At 37.9% G+C, this 17,661-nt stretch overlaps 1 protein-coding gene across 5 annotated transcripts in view; it reads left to right on the forward strand.

The window, feature by feature from the left end:
- PRCP (prolylcarboxypeptidase) overlaps positions 1-17,661 on the forward strand; it is a 67,991-nt gene that overhangs the window by 42,385 nt on the left and 7,945 nt on the right. For all 5 annotated transcript variants that reach the window (XM_007120093.4, XM_055091481.1, XM_055091484.1 and 2 more), the window contains 2 exons: positions 12,341-12,505; positions 13,451-13,638. In XM_007120093.4, the coding sequence (XP_007120155.1) occupies positions 12,341-12,505; positions 13,451-13,638 (353 nt within the window). The remainder of the gene's footprint in view (positions 1-12,340; positions 12,506-13,450; positions 13,639-17,661) is intronic.

Here is a 17,661-nt window from a genome sequence, read left to right on the forward strand (position 1 = left end):
TTGCCTACATCTATCTCTAATTTTATCCTATCTGATTTTAGAATTTTTCCACTACATGCCTCTCTTCCAAACTCTTAGCTTCAGATCACTTTCTTTCACTGTTCATTCTGTTTCTCCTTTCTTGACCCCCTCTCTATTCTCCCAACCCCCTAATCCCTGGAACACTACCCAGTTGGGGACTGCTCTTTCACTTGGATAGTTCCATTTAACCAGGACTCCTCCTCCCTCTGATACACTTCCTCCTTTTTAAAGGGCTGACAAACAGTCGTCCTTTTCTGAGTCTGTAAACTCAGGCTTAGGATGGTGAGATAATATGTAATAGTTGGGTTATGAAAAAAAGCAGGTGATTTCCAGTTCTGCCTGGACCTTGTACAGTTCTAAGTATCCACATGCAGCAACTGAATGCCATTTTCCATGTCAACTCAAATATCATTCTTTCTAATTTATCTTTGAGCCATGCACACTCAGACTCCATTTGCTTTTGTTTACTGTTAACAGAAGCTGCAACATTCATGCAGAAATAATCATGGACTTGGCTGATAGAACACTAGGAATAGAGAAAAGGAAAATAGAAAACCCCTCTGTCATTTGACTGCTCTGTCAGCATAAAAACTGCTAGTTCTCAGTTCTCAGCTTAAAGACCAGTTTTAAAGGGTACTGTAGAGTTTGTCTATTTTGGAATCATTTTTTAGCTGATAACTCACCAAATCTTTTGGCTTAGCCTCCTGAGCATGCAGATAGATACAGTGAAATAATAAGATATAAGATGGAAAATCTCTTCCGTTTGTCTTGGTATTTTATAATGTATGCGACCTCTCTGGGTGGTTTAAGCGGTTTAGGTGCATTCTATGAAAAGGGAGCTTTTAATGACAAAACTAATGTGATTATCTGAGTGAGGGTGAGAGGCGTATTGAAGCCTTAGAGAAAGAAAATCTGTTAGAAAAGTTGAATGTATCTGCTTAATCCTTTCTCTAATGTGGATGGACCATACTCTCTGAGAAGAGATTGGTCTTTTTTTTTTTTTTTAAACCTATCTTCTTTCCTTCTTCTTTAAAAACATTTTCTTTGCCTTCTTTTTCTCTCTTATTCAAATGCTTATCCTCATAGGTACAGGGACACTTAAAGCTTTTAAACGATTCATTATCTTCACTTTCTCTGGTGTACATGGGTCAAAGGGCAGAACCTAAATATTTGGGTACAGAGCTGATTAGTTTGGTACTAAGATTACAGTGTTCTACTATCTTCATAATTTCTACACTCTTTAAAACAGAATTATTAAAATGGGCCTCTTAGGCTCTTTTTACATTTTTCCTGAATGTTCACATTTGTTCTAGGAAGTAGAAAGTGAACTAAGTCTGTCCATTTCCTGAACCTCATTTTGCTCTACCCTTTTATAGTTTCCTTTTCACTATTGTATAATAAGTTTTATAATTTTATATTGCCACAGAATCCCTTCTATCTAAGTTTCTACCTAAAACAAATAAACTTAGAAAAATATAATCTAAGAATAAAAAAAAATGTTTGTTTAAAAAATTAAGCATGAGGCCACAGGTATGTTTAGGTACTGTTTGTGTTGTTATTTGTCTCTTATATTATAACTTCTAGGTCGAGTGTGTGTAGTGTAGTGGTTACAAATGGAAGCTTCAGAGTGGGTCTGCATTTGAATCCCCGTTCTGCTACTTCCTGGCTGTTTGACTTTGGAGAAGTTTCTTAACCTCTCTGTGCTTTAATTTCCTCAACTGCAAAATTGGGATAATAGTAATTATAATGGTTCTTAGGGTCATAATGAGGATTTAATAGGACCTGGTGTATAGTAAGCACTAAGTTGATGCTAGTTATATGCATATAATTGTTATTATATGATGTCAAAGAGACATTCGTATACCAGGACTTTGTAGCCAAAGTTTGGGTTCAGAACTTATATTCACAGTTTTAAATTTGTGTATCTGTAGCAGACCTCTCTGAGCTTATTTCCTTCCCTGTGAAATGCAGATGGTTATTATATGTTTCTCCCTGGGTCATTGTAGGGAAAGCACCTGACCTCAAGGAATAGTCAATAGTTTTACTAGCAGACTCAGCCCCAGCTTCCCCCTTATCAGCAGATTTATAGTCTAAGTAGGAATGCCGTGCCTTTTGTAGAAATTGTTTAGAAGACACTGTTTGCTAGTGTCTACAAAATAAATAGAAAGTGTAGTACAGGGGCTACCTCAGTGCTGAGTATTTCGGATGGAAGTGGTTGGCAGAGAATCTTTCCTTGTCTGATTAGATCACAGTCCCTAAGTAAATAATCAACAGACCAAGTGCTTGCCCTCAGCAGATGGGTAATACCTGCAGATTATCAGGCTTAAGCTGAAGTATTATATGAGGTTGAACCAAAAATGCCAATATTTGTGTTTGACTTATAAACATGGCAATTTCATATGGTTCAGCTTAACATTTACGTAAGTATTTTGTTTATCCTATAGATCTTTAATAAAAGTATATGAATATCTCCTGTTGAATTACTAGTCTTTGAATAAGCATGGGAATAGTGCTGAGGTTTTGCTAGTATAATTTAAGTATTTTTGGGAAAACTTTATTTACTCTTGGCTACTAAAATTCTTAATGGAATACAGTCTTCCCTCAGTATCCATGGTATCCTCAGGGGATTGGTTCCAGGAGCCCCTGTGTATACCAGAATCCATGGAAGCTCAAGTCCCTTATATAAAACGGTGTAGTATAGTCAGTGGGCCTCTGTATCCATGGGTTTCCCATCCGTGAATTCAATCAACCTCAGGTGGAAATGTCCATGCATGGATGCCAAACTTGTGGATATGAAGGGCTGACTATATATTTATTGAAAAAAAATCCGTGTATAAATGGACCCACCGAGTTCAAACCTGTGCTTTTCAAGGGTCACCTGTGCATAGAGAAATGTAGAGAGTGTGTCTTTTATCTAGAGGATGATGCTTAGACTCACAGAATTTTGAGTTAGAGAGGAAATTTAGAAACACCTAAAATAACAAAATTCTCCTATTTTAAATATTTGTAAACAAATTTTAAGTGATATTTTTCAGGCCTTCTCTCTATCATACTGGTAGAATTATCAACTGGTATTTCCTTCCTATAAGGCAGTTTGACACGATGTAGCAAAGGCCTTAAAAATGTTTATTTCCTTCAAACCAGTAATTCCTCTAAGAATTTATCTCGGGAAAACAAGGGTAGATAGGTAGATAGATAGATAGATAGATAGATAGATAGATAGATAGATAGATAGATAGATAGATTTAGCCCCAAGGATATTTATTGTAGCCTTACTTGCAATAGTAAAAGGTTGGGAATGATTCAAATGACCAATTATAGAGTTTCTTCAACTATTCCTCAACTCCCCATCCTGATTGCTCCCCTCTGAATTTCCTCATGTGGGTCAGTGTCCTTATTAGAGTGTGGTGCTCAGAATTGGACACAGTACTCCAAGGGTGCTCTGACCTCACAGAGGACAGTGGACCCAGGATTGCCCTTAATCTGGACATGGAATTTCTATCAGCAGAGGCCAAGTTTCTGACCAGGACGTTCTCTCTCTGTAAGTGGGGCTGCCAAAACCCAAGTATTGTCAGCTGGTGCCAGTCCCCAGCCATGCTTGTGTCTTTTAGGGAGTGACAGTAACTGCTGTTTGCAGAGATGGCTATTCATAGGGACTCCTTTTCTTTGCCTGACAGAGGCCCAGTGTTCTAGCTCTGAGAGGGGATCTGATGCCAGCATGTGAGTCACACTTATTTGTTACTGTTCTCTTCGAGAGCTTTAGGCCACTTGTTGCTGCATATCAGCACTCCCTTCTCCCCCTGCCCAGCTTGGACTGTCACCTGGCCTCATCTACCATGCTGTGCTTGAACATAATGCTCTTCTCTGCATTGCATGGGTCTACTCTGTAGTTTTGTGCTGCATTTTGAAAGAGCTAAGTCCAGTGGGGGTGTCCACATGCAGGAAAGAATGCTGATCAACTTTTGGCATTAGATAGTTTAATAAATTCTATGATTGGTTCTCGATTTCCATATATTCTTGAGTATTTCTAATTGGCATATTTCTCAGGAACATTTTCTGAGGAAAGGGCTATGCAATTAGGTATTTTTGACTTACCATGAATAATTGAGAGTTGTCAGAATAGTAAAACAATCTTTTGCCTTTTTTCTTCAACATGCATTTCCTTATTGCTTTAGGCTTGATAGGTTTTTGCAGCTTTCAGTTTAGTTCAGTTCTGTTTCTTTTTTTTTTACATATAAATTTATTTATTTATTTTTAGCTGTGTTGGGTCTTCGTTGTTGCACGTGGGCTTTCTCTGGTTGCGGCGAGTGGGGGCTACTCTTTGTTGTGGTGTGCGGGCTTCTCATTGCGGTGGCATCTCTTGCTGCGGAGCACAGGCTCTAGGTGCGTGGGCTTCAGTAGTTTTCACGCACGGGCTTAGTTGCTCTGCGGCATGTGGGATCTTCCCGGACCAGGGATCAAACCCATGTCTCCTGCATTGGCAGGCGGATTCTTAACCACTGCACCACCAGGGAAGTCCGAGCATGGTTTTTTAAATTAAAAAAAAAAAATTTTTTTTTTTGGATTCTACATAAAAGAGAGATCATATAGTATTTGTCTTTCTCTGTCTGACTGATTTCACTTAGCATAATGCCCTTAAAGTCTACCCATGTTGTCACAAATGGCAAGATTTCATTATTTTTTTATGGCTTAATAATATTCCATTGTATACATGTACCATATCTCCTTTATTCATTCATCCATTGATGAACATTTAGGTTGTTTCCATATCTTGGCCATTGTAAATAATGCTGCAGTGAACATGGAGATGCATATATCTTTTCAGATTAGTGTTTTTGTTTTCTCTGGGTAAATACCCAGAAGTGGAATTGCCGGATTATATGGCATTTCTAGTTTTAAGTTTTTGAGGAACCTCCATACTGTTTTCAAAGTGGTGTACCAATTTACATTCCTACCAACAGTGCACAGGGTTCCCTTTTCTCCACATCCTTGCCAACACTTGTCATTTCTTGTCTTTTTATAATAGCCATTAGAATAGATGTGAGGTGATATCTCATTGTACTCTTGATTTGCATTTTCCTTTTGATTAATGATGTAGAGCATCTTTTCATATACCTGTTGGCCATCTGTATATCTTCTTTGGAAAACTGTCTATTCAGATCTTCTGCCCATTTTTTAATCGGATTTTTTTTTTTTTTGCTGTTGAGTTGTATGAGTTCTTTATATATTTCAGATGTTAGCCCTTTATCAGATATATGATTTGCAGATATTTTCTCCCATTCAGTAGGTTTCCTTTTTATTTGTTGATGGTTTCCTTTGCTATGCAGGAGGCTTTTAGTTTGATGAAATCCCACTTGTTTATTTTTGCTTTTGTTGCTTTTGTTTTTGGTGTCAGATTAAAAAAAATCATTGCCAAGACCTGTGTCAAGGAGCTTACCACCTATGTTTTCTTCTATGAGTTTTATGGTTTCAGGTCTTACATGCAAGTCATTCACTTTGTGTTAATTTTTGTGTCTGGTGTAAGATAGTCATCCAGTTTCATTATTTTGCATGTGGCTGTCCTATGTTCCCAACACTGTTTATTGAAGAGACTATCTTTTCCCCATTGTATATTCTTTTTTTAAAATTTATTTATTTATTTTTGGCTGCATTGGGTCTTTGTTGCTGCATGCGGGCTTTCTCTAGTTGCGGTGAGTGGGGGTTACTCTTTGTTGCGGTGCGCGGGCTTCTCATTGTGGTGGCTTCTCTTGTTACAGAGCACGGGCTCTAGGCGCCCAGGCTTCAGTAGTTGTGGCACATGGGCTTAGTTGGTCTGCGGCATGTGGGATCTTCCCGGACCAGGGCTCGAACCTGTGTCCCCTGCATTGGCAGGCAGATTCTTAACCACTGCGCCACCAGGGAAGCCCCCCATTGTATATTCTTGACTTGTTTGTCATAAGTTAATTAACCATATATGCATTGGTTTATTTCTGGTCTCTCTATTCTGTTTCATTGATCTATGTGTCTGTTTTTAATGCCAGTACCATACTGTTTTAATTAATACAGGTTTGTAATATAGTTTGAAATCAGAGAGTGTGATGCCTTTACCATTGTTCTTTCTCAAGATTGCTTTGGCCATTTGGGGTCTTTTATGGTTCCACACAAATTTTAGAATTTTTAATTTTATTTCTGAAAAATGTCATTGGAATTTTGATAAGGATAGCATTGAGTCTGTATATTGCTTTGTGTATGGATATTTTAACAATATTAATTCTTCCAATCCATGAGCATGAAATATATTTTTATTTATTTGTGTCTTCTTCAGTTTTTTCATTAATGTCTTGTATTTTTTAATATATAGGTCTTTCATGTGTAAAATACCTCCTCCCAGGTATTTTATTCTTTTTGATGTAATTGTAAATGGAATTGTTTTCTTTTTCTTTTTTTTCTTTTTTTTTTGCGGTACGTGGGCCTCTCACTGTTGTGGCCTCTCCCGTTGCAGAGCACAGGTTCCGGACGCGCAGGCTCAGTGGCCATGGCTCATGGGCCCAGCTCCTCCGCGGCATGTGGGATCTTCCCAGACCGGGGCACAAACCTGCATCCTCTGCATCAGCAGGCGGACTCTCAACCACTGCGCCACCAGGGAAGCCCGGGATTGTTTTCTTAATTTCTCTTTCTGATAGTTCATTATAGGTATATAGAAACACAGAAGATTTTTGTATGTTGGTTTTGTTTTTTGCAACTTTACTGAATTCATTGATTTTTCTTAATAAATTCATTAATTTTTCTAACAGTTTTTTTTTGGCCACACCGCATGGCTTGTGAGATCTTAGTTCCCTGACCAGGGATTGAACCCATGCCTCCTGCAGTGCAAGTGTGGAGTCCTAACCACTGGACTGCCAGGGAGTTTCCTCTAACAGTTTTCTGATGGAGCCTTTATGGTTTTTTATATATAATATCATGTCATCTGCAAATAGAGGTAGTTTTACTTATTCCTTTCAGATTTAGATGCCTTTTATTTCTTTTTCTTACCTAATTGCTCTGGCTAGGACTTCCAATAGTATGTTGAATAAAAGTGGTGAGAGTGGGCATCCTTGTCTTGTTCCTGACCTTAGAGTAAAAGCTTTCAGCTTTTCACTGTAAGTATGATGTTTGCTCTGGGCTTGTCGTATACAACCTTTATTATGTTGAAGTATGTCCCCTCTATACCTAGTTTGTTGAGAGTTTTTTTTTTTAATCATAAATAGATGTTGAATTTTGTCAAATACTTCTTTTGCATCTATTAAGATGATCATATGATTTTTATCCTTTATTTTGTTAATATGGTAGTTCACATTGACGGATTTGTTGATGTTGAACCATCCTTGCTTCCCTGGATAAATCCTACTTGATCATGGTGTATGATCCTTTTAGTGTATCATTGAATTCGGTTTGCTAATTTTTTTTTTTTTTTTTTTTTTTTGCGGTACGCGGGCCTCTCACTGTTGTGGCCTCTCCCGTTGCGGAGCACAGGCTCCGGACGCTCAGGCTCAGCGGCCATGGCTCATGGGCCCAGCTGCTCCGCGGCATATGGGATCTTCCTGGACCAGGGCACGAACCTGTGTCCTCTGCATTGGCAGGAGGACTCTCAACCACTGCGCCACCAGGGAAGCCCCCGGTTTGCTAATATTTTGTTGAGGATTTTTGCATCTATGGTCATCAGGGATATTGGCCTGTAATTTTCTTTTCTTGTGGCATTCTTATGTAGTTTTGGTATCAGGGTAATTCTGGCCTTGTAAAATGAACTTGGAAGTGTTCCCTCCTTTTCTCTTTTTTTGGAAGAGTTTACGAAGGATTGATATTAATTCTTCCTTGAATGTTGGTAGAATTCACCAGTGAAACCATCTGGTCCTAGACTTTTGTTTTTTTGAAGGTTTTTGTTTACTGATTCAATCTCCTTACTAGTATTCAGCCTGTTCGGATTTTCTGTTTCATCATGATTCAGTCTTTTTTTTGGCTGTACTGCACGGCATGTGAGATATTAATTCCCCAACCAGGGATTGAACCCGTATCCTCTGCAGTGGAAGTGTGGAGTCTTAACCCCTGGACCACCACGGAATTCCCCCATGATTCAGTTATGATAGGCTGCATGTTTCTAGGAATTTGTGCATTTCTTCTAGGTTGTTGAATTTGATGACATATAATTGTTTATAGAACTCTTGTTATGATCCTTTGTATTTCTGTGGTATCAGAAATACACAGGATCTGTAGTATCTGTAGTATCTCCTCTTTCATTTCTGATTTTATTTATTTGAGTTTTCTCTCTCTTTTTTTCTTGGGCACTCTGGCTAAAGATTTGCTAATTTTATTTTTAAAAATCCAGGTCTTAGTTCTATTAATTTTTTTTCTATTGCCATGCTCCAGACTGCCAGTGTTTCCTGGAGGGGAGCTTTACATGTGTCTGGTGCCCCGGTTTTTATGTCTGGCGCCCCAGTTTTTGTGGCTCCCACCCAGGGGACACCCCTTGATCACCTGGCTCTGGTGGCTGGGGGTGGGGGGTGGGGCTTACATTCCTGAGTCCCATGGGACTGTGCTATTGGAGATATGGTTCTTGTCAGGCTGCCACCCTCAGGGCACTGCATAGCCAGCAGACTGAGATACACCCCCCCAGTCTTTTTGGAAGGAGACTTCTTTGCTTGTTTGGAGCTTCTGCCTGAGGGGCAGGCTTCAGGTTTAACACGTATTTAGTGGCCTGCAAAGCTGCTCTTAAGGAATGTAGGCTATGGATGGCATCTTGGTGCTTTCCCTCTGTCTTGCTTCAGCTTGCTGATATCACCTAGAAAAGAGCTTATACACTCATCTGGAGCCCTGTTTTTTGTGACTGCCCAGTGGACACTTCCAGATCACCTGACTCTGGTGGCCAACAGGCCTCATGCTTGCAGTCCCACAGCACTGTATATATTTGCATACTTTTAAAAGCTGGTGCTTGAGGGTCTGGCTTCTAGTCATCCTGAATGAAAGGGCTAAGATCCTCCCTTTTGGGATGCTGACAGGTTTTGGCATGTCCTCAACTACTTGGAGTTATTAAAAATATAATAGACTGCTTGGATAAGCACAAAGGTTTGAAAGACACGGAAGAGCTAAGGCAGGGTTGAACAACAAGGTTCATCTCCTACACGAGGCCACTCCTTCATGACTGGGAGAGGTGGTTGTTTCTACTATATAGAAACTAACACAGAGAGTCAAAACAAAATGAAGAAATAGAGGAATATGTTCCAAATGAAAGAACAAGATAAAACCTCAGAAAAAAATCTTATTGAGAGAGATATTAATTTACCTGATAAAGAGTTCAAAGTAATGGTCATAACAATGCTCACTGAACTGGGGAGCAAGAATGGATGAACACAGAATTTCATCAAAGAGATGGAAAATATTAAAAAAGTACCACGTAGAAGTCACAAAGCTGAAGAATACAATAACTGAAAAAAATTACACTGGAGGGGTTCAACAACAGATTAGATGAAACAGAAGACAGGATCGGTCAACACAAAGACAGGGCAGTAGGACTTACCCAGTCAGAGCAGCAGAATGAAAAAAAAGTGAAAATAGCTTAAGGGACTTATAGACTAACATTTACATCAGGTGGTCTAACATTCACATCATAGGGTTCCCAGAAGGAGAAGAGAGAGAGAAAGGGGCAGAAATCTTATTTGAAGAAATAATAGGTGAAAGCTTCCCTAATCTTCCAGATCCAGGAATCCCAGAGAGTTCCAAATAAGAGGAATCCAAACAGACCCATACCAAGACACATTATAATTAAAATGTCAAAAGTTAAAGACAAGGAGAAAATATTAAAAAACAACAAGAAAAAGCAATTTGTTACAGGCAAGGGAGCTCCCATAAGACTATGAGCAGATTTTTTAGCAGAAACTTTGCAGGCCTGAAAGGAAAGACACAGTATATAAGATGCTGAAAGAAAAAACCTTTCAACTAAGAATACTCCACCTGGCAGTTATCATTCAGAAGTGAAGGAGAGATAGAGTTTACCAGAGAAGCAAAAGCTAAAGGAGTTCATCACCCTTAAACCAGTCTTATAAGAAATGTTAAAAGGGACTTCTTTAAACTGAAAAGAAAGGGTGCTAAGTAGTAATAAGAACTCATATGAAAGAATAAATCTCACTGGAAAGGCAAATATATAGTAAAGGTAGTGGATTAATTACTTACAAAGCTAGTATGAAGGCCAAAAATCAAAGGTAGTAAAAATAACTATGATTACAGTAACTTGGAAGAGAGCAAGAGAAAAAGAAAGAAAGGAGCTAGAGGAGCTACATAAACAGCCAGAAAACAATGAACAAAATGGCAATAAACACATACATATTAATAATTACTTTAAATGTAAATGGACTGAATTCTCTAATCAACAGACATAGAGTGGTTGAATGAATAAAAAACCAAGACCCATCAATATGTTGCCTATAAGAGACTCACTTTAGATGTAAGGACACAAACAGACTGAAAGTGAAGGGATGGAAAATGATATTCCATGCAAATGGAAACCAAAAGAAAGCTGGGGTAGCTATACTTATATTAGACAAAATAGTCTTTAAAATAAAGACTATAATGATACACAAAGAATTGTGTTACATAATGATAAGGGAGTCAATTCAACAAGAATATATAACATTTGTAAATATTTATGTGCCCAACATAGAACCTAAATATGTAAAGCAGATATTAACAGACCTAAAGGGAGAAATAGACAGCAGTACATGAACAGTAGGGGACTTTAATACCCCACTAACATCAATAGATAGATTATCCAGGCAGAAAATCAATAAGGAAACATTGGTTTTAAACAGCACATTAGACTAGATGGACTTAACAGATATTTGTAGAACATTCTATCTCAAAGCAACAGAATATACATTCTTCTCAAGTGCACATAGAACATTTTCTAAGATAGATCAAATGTTAGGCCACAAACAAGTCTTAGTAAATTTAAGAGGATTGAAATCATATGAAGCATCATTTCCAACCACAGTGGTATGAATCTAGAAATAAATTACACAAAGAAAACTGAAAAATTCACAAATATTTGGAGATAAAGCAACATGCTATTGAACAACCAGTGGGTCAAAGAAGAAATTAAAAGAGAAATTTAAAAAATACCTTGAGACAAATGAAAATGGAAATGTAACATACCAAAATTTATGGGACGCAGCAAAAGCACTTCTGGGAGGGAAGTTCATAGTGATAAATGCCTACCTCAAGAAACAAGAAAAGTCTCAAATAAACTATCTAAATTTACACCTCAAGGAACTAGAAAAAGAACAAGTGAAGCTCCAAGGCAATAGAAGGAAAGAAATAAAGATTAGAGCAGAAATAAATGAAATATAGACTGTATACTTCAGCTTTAACATCACTATCTAGAGTTCAATATTTGTTTATAATTTTTTTGAGGTAAAATTTACATACAAATTGTGTGTTGTTTGTTGTATAATCCAGACCCCTATGAAGATAAGAAATATTTTCATAACCTTGAAATTTCCCCATGTCCCTGACTAGTCAGTCCTGCCTTCGCTCCCAACCCCAAGTATTACCTGTGACTTTTAGCTCTGATTATAGTCGAGTGTTAGGAGCATTTTGAACTGGGGAGCTGCCTGATATGCTTCTTATAATGTTACAGATGTAGGAGCTTTGTGTAGTTTTTCCAAAAGAAATTTCATAAATTTTGCATTTTCATAAAAATATAGTCATTCATTCAGCGAACATTTAGCTGCCAGATGCCTTGCTAAGTGCCAAGGGAGACATTCTGGAATCAAATGAGTGCGGTATCAGCTCTGATAGAAATAGGCACAGGATGAGGAGGCACAAAGAAGGGAGTGATTTAGTTCTCCCTGACTTGAGGGCATAGGCAACAACAACAATGGCCTCATAGAGGAAGTGACACTTGAGCTGCGTTGAAGAAGATGAGTTGGTGTTTGCCAGGCAATAGTGGAGTGGGAAAAGGGCATTTCAGTGTGAGCGAAGGCAGTGAGGAGGGAAAGAAGTTGGTGTGGTGGGAATGGTTTTGCTAGGAGCAAAGGCTGCAGAAGATAAACCTAGAGTGGTAAGTGGGGGGGGGACTTTGCATACCATGCAAATGACTTTGGTTTATTTTTATAGTTTGGGGAGTAATTTGAACGGTTTATTCATTTATGGAGGTGGTTATGTGCAATAGATAGAAATTGTCAGGCAATGCCATTAGATGCTTAAGATTGTTTTATGATGAAATCAAACTCATATTTCTTCTTTGTTTTATTAAACTGTAATTTTATATTTATATTCGAGTCTTCTCCCTTTTTTCTCTCTAAAATGACAGGTAGTGTGCCAGTATTTGAAAAATCCCAATGTATCTGATACATGGCTGCTGCAGAATATTTTCCAAGCTCTGAATGTATATTACAATTATTCAGGCCAGGCGAGATGCCTGAATATATCGGAGACAGCAACCAGCAGTCTGGGAGCCCTGGGTTGGAGCTATCAGGTAAGTGTGTATATTTCCCAAAGTGGAACTTACTTTTCACTGGTATGGTTATGCTATAACAGAGAATTTGAAAGATTTTATCACCTGGATCCAAATCTGAGCTCTGTTACCTTATACTTTGAGACTGTGGATAAGTTTCCTCATTCATACATTCATTAAATACCAATTCCTTTTTTTTTTAAATTTTACTGAAGCAAAGTTGATTTACAATGTTGTGTTAATTTCTGCTGTACAGCAAATTGACTCAGTTACACATATATATATTCTTTTTCATATTCTTTCCCATATGGTTTGTCACAGGATATTGAATATAGTTCCCTGTGCTATAGAGTAGGACCTTGTTGTTTATCTGTCTTATATATACTATATATACTAGTTCAGTTTGGTATTTAATCATTACAGAATATATTCTGAGTACTTACCACAAGTCAGGCACTTTTCTAAGCTCCAGAGACACAAAGGTAAATGAGATACGATCTAATCATCAAATATAGCTTGGTGGAAATGATAGGTAACTAAACTAATGTTACAATAGATCTTGGTAAGTCCTATAAAGATAGCATTTTATGGACACAGAGAAGAAGGGGGGGTCTAACTTGATTCTGTCTGAGCCTCCATTCCTTCCTTCATCTGTACAATGAGACTAGTAATAATAATAGTAATACTTTTCCTCCAGAGTTGTTTGGAGGATTAAATATGATAATAGATGTGAAATGAAGCAGTTTGCAAAGAAGGAATGTATAGCCCCAACTTCCGTGACTTCTCAGCTGAGCCTTTCCAGGAATAATGAGAGGTGGTATGGCATAAAGAACAGGGGCTCTGAAACCAGACTGCCTGAGTTCAAACCCTGGCTTTACTGCTTACAAGCTGTATGACCTTGGATAATTTATTTAACATTTTATGCCTCATCTTCTCACTGGAGTCTCTCCTGGTTTGCCTTTTCAGACCTGCACAGAAATGGTCATGCCCTTCTGTTCTAATGGTATTGATGACATGTTCGAACCTCACTCGTGGAACTTTAAGGAATTTTCTGATGACTGTTTTAAACAGTGGGGTGTGAAACCAAGGCCCTCTTGGATCCCTACTATGTATGGAGGCAAAAACATCAGTTCGCACACGAACATCATTTTCAGGTGAATTTTTGCTGATCCGAAGAAAACTTTGGTTGACGGAGACGTTTTTAGAATAGCTGAGAAAAGAGAACCAGGAAAATGCTGCACAGTTACAACAATATAGAATACAGCAGTGGTATCCATCATGTTTTTCTACTCCTTGAAAGACAGAGGATGCTGAGAGGTGATATGAATTTTTGCTCTATTACCAGTATGCTTAAAGGCTTAAAAACAACAGCAACAAAGTTAAAATATTAAAAAAATACTCTCCAACACAAAATGAAGCATCATCTGTTGTTCTCAATTTGTGTTACTATTGTTATCAATGATAATAAAAAATTTTAATATATATTTAACAAACACTTTTGAAGTGCCCACTCTGTTCTGTCCCAGGCACTGTATGAGGCACTTTAAATAAATTACTTAATTCAATTCTCACAACAACCCTTGGAAGCAGTTTTTATAGTCCCTTTTTTACTGAGGAGAAAAGTGAAGGTCACTGTGAGCAGTCACTTGCCAAAACTCATCCAGCTTTGTTTTAGTAACCAAGTGATAAAGTCAGTTTTCAACCTTGGCGTGTCTGACTACAAAACCTGTGTTTGTTCTTCTGTTACACTGCTGCACTAGTAGTGTCATATTTGGTATTGGTTCACGTTGGAGTTAATCGAGTAGACTCTATGTGTCTGATTGCGACTTCAAAATTTCCATGTTTTGGCTTGAATATTAGGTTGTTAGTTATTGAAATAGCGACCATTTAATTAAAAAATTTCCCCAAATCTGTATGGAGATAGTAGAGAGATACCCATACATATCCCTTAACCTGGACCTATTGTTTAAATTGTAAATGTCATTCTTTTACAAACTTTTCTAAACAGTCACATTTGACCTTCTAGACATGACCAATAGCTTTTAGGAGTGAGAAATGCTGTTTTGACTGAAAGATCACTCTCTGGGTTTAGGCCAGTGGCACTGCGCATTTTGCAAAAGAGCCTCTGTCTTATTGGGTTCATGCTATTTTCTCACTCAGTAGGGTACCTGCCCCCCTATATGGAAAACTTAAAGATTCTTTTTAATTTCCTGAAATTGTTTTCCTTGTCCTCAATAGGAGTCTTCAAAACTATACTTTTCATCTCAGCCTTATGAAGTGACAGTTGAGCAAATAAGTATATTTAAGGTATTTAAGGAAACTGCCAAGTTAGGATGTTTGAAATCAGGAAAACATGAAAGGACTGAGAGGACTGAAAAAGGCTTAAGTATAAGCCTTGGGTGTCCAAGGTCATCTTTGTTGCCTCAGAGGAGGAAGTACTTTGTCATGTTCTTGTTTTTCTTTAGGACCTTACCTCCATGTAGTATTTATATGGATTTCTCTAGCGTGCTGATGCTGTAAGCTCAAAGCTGAAGTTCAAGTTGAATTGTAAAGTGGAGTCTTTAAATCCTTGTATAAAGGTTTTAATATCTGAATTTTTGTCAAATACATTATCCTTTTTTACTGGATTCAACCATTACAGATGAGTATTTTAGTGATCCATTTGTCCTTTTATATTATTTTCCTCAGGGTATCAAAATAACAATTGTTATCATCATCGTCATCATCATCAGGGGAAAGGATAGATTTTGTGAAAAAAGGTTGAAGAGTAGAACTGAAGCCAGTAGGTGGAAATTATGGCTCAGTGTTAAAAACTTCTAGCTCAGTGTAAGAAAGGACTTCCTAACAGAGTTGTGCAAAGGCAGAATGAGCTGTCTTAAATTACTTAAGCTCTTTGACCCTCAGTTTTCTCTTCTGTAAAATCACCCACAGAGTTGTTGTGATGCTTAAAAAATTTAACCTAGTGAAGTACTTGGCCCGGACCTAGCAAATATATATGCTCAAAAAATGCACGTTGAATGAATAAATGGAAGTATACTCTCAGCCTGTACTTTACCTTCTAGCCAACAGGGGACTATCTGTCCCTGAATGTCCTTTCCTTCCTCTTTTTTCTTTTTCCTAAGACTCGGGCATCCTCCAAGAAACCTTCCCTGACACCTCCAGGGAGGTTAGGTTTCCCACACACACTTACCTCCGCTAAGGCCTGTGACTATCCCTTAGCGCCCTGTGTGGAAATTATCTGTTTGTGTTTCTATCTGCCCCATGAGACTGTAAACTTCTCAAAGACAGAGACTTTGTCTTAATCATCTCTGTGCCTTTAGCACCTGCTACAGTGACTGGCACATAGTGGATGCCTAATATGTTTGATAAGGATGAGGAATGATATAAAGCTCAGAAAGGCTTCAGAGGCATGTGAAAGTTTAAAGGCAGAACTATATGAAAATGCTGGTTTATCTTTGTGCAGTGGCAAGTCTACTTTCAAAAAGAAATCTTTTCCCATATGCTGCTAGGTATGAAGAATTCAATGTAAAACTTAAGTTATTTAAAAATTCAAAATTCTACTGCTTTTCTGAAGAAAGCATATTCTGAAAGTAAAAGAGCAGCTTTAGGTGTCTCTGTTCTGTCTACTTAGTGGCTATCAGCTAGAAAACATTACTGGTTGATGAGTAAGAAAATGTCTAAGGAACCTTGTGGAAAGTGTATTTTATGTTCATGTTTCTCTCAAGTCACCTCACACAAATCCAACTGTGACTGCTTTTCTGGTTAGAAAATTCAGTCTGTTTTTAATTGTTGGATTAGAGATTTGCCAGTTAAGAGCTTGGGCTTTGAAGTCAGGGAGATCTGGGTGCCGTTCTGCTTCTACTCTGAATTAGCTGCGTGGCCTCAGGCAAATTGCCGATTTATATGAGTTAGAAATAATGACTACCTGCCAGAGTTACTTTAAGGAGTAGATTATCGTAGAAGTGAGCACTGTGAGGGCAGAGGTTTTGTCTGTTCACGGTTAAGTGACCTGTACCCAGTCAGTACCTGACACATAGTAGGCACTCAGTAAATGTGTTGAATGAATGAGGATTTAGTAGTAGCTATTAATAGTTCCATTTCAGCAATTTTCTTATTCCACAGTGGTTTTGTTGGAAGGATTTATTTTTTCCCTAACTCCAGTTGGTAAGAAATTATCTTACAAATGGTCATTTTCAGTTATTTAAATATAAATTCAAAAAGGAGTCTCTGAGAAGCTGGTTACTTTAACATAATTTCTCGGGCAAATTAATTGTTGCCAGCAATTAAGTGAGGCTCACTGTTGGAAATTTTATCCAGGCATCTAGATTCTCTCATGAAAGCCAGTATTTTTTTTTTTTTTTCCTGTAAATTTCCCAGTGACTGGTTTAGCTTTCACATGTCTAGGACCAAGAAATTCAAGTCCATGTGCATCTTAGGTCTCTCAGCAACTCCAAACACTGTTGCTAAGCCACTAGGCTGATTCAGATGACCTTTTAAATCAAATGCAGTTTGCTTATTATCTGGCTGTTGGGATAGCTTTTTTGTTTTGCAAATAATGGAGAGTTTCCTATCTGGGTTGGTCCTGTCAAATTGCAATAATGATAAAGGCCATTTGTTCACTTAGGAGAATCCAACCCCTTGTGTAGTTTACTTTAAAAATTTATCTCATAGTTGAAAACTAAGGCTCCTATTTTCCATGTGAGTTTTTCCTCTTGTTTTTAACAAAACCAAAAAAAAAAAAAAAGTACATTTTTGGAGTGATTTTTTTTCCCCAAGAATGATGTTGTTAAGTTGCAATAGAATTAATTTTTTTAAGAAGAAAAATGTGGTTAAAAGTGTGGTGAGGGTAGAACAGGGGTTTTAAACTTGTATTTCAAATACACATGTATTTAATGTACCTAAATGCTTCTTTCTTTTTTTCTTTTTTAACATCTTTATTGGAGTATAATTGCTTTACAATGGTGTGTTAGTTTCTGCTTTATAACAAAGTGAATCAGTTATACATATACATATGTTCCCATATCCCCTCCCTCTTGCGTCTCCCTCCCACCCTCCCTATCCCACCCCTCTAGGTGGTCACAAACCACCGAGCTGATCTCCCTGTGCTATGTGGCTGCTTCCCACTAACTATCTGTTTTACGTTTGGTAGTGTATATATGTCCATGCCACTCTCTCAC

Source organism: Physeter macrocephalus, chromosome 16 (assembly GCF_002837175.3).
Source record: "Physeter macrocephalus isolate SW-GA chromosome 16, ASM283717v5, whole genome shotgun sequence".
In the NCBI taxonomy this organism is placed as follows: Eukaryota; Metazoa; Chordata; class Mammalia; order Artiodactyla; family Physeteridae; genus Physeter; species Physeter macrocephalus.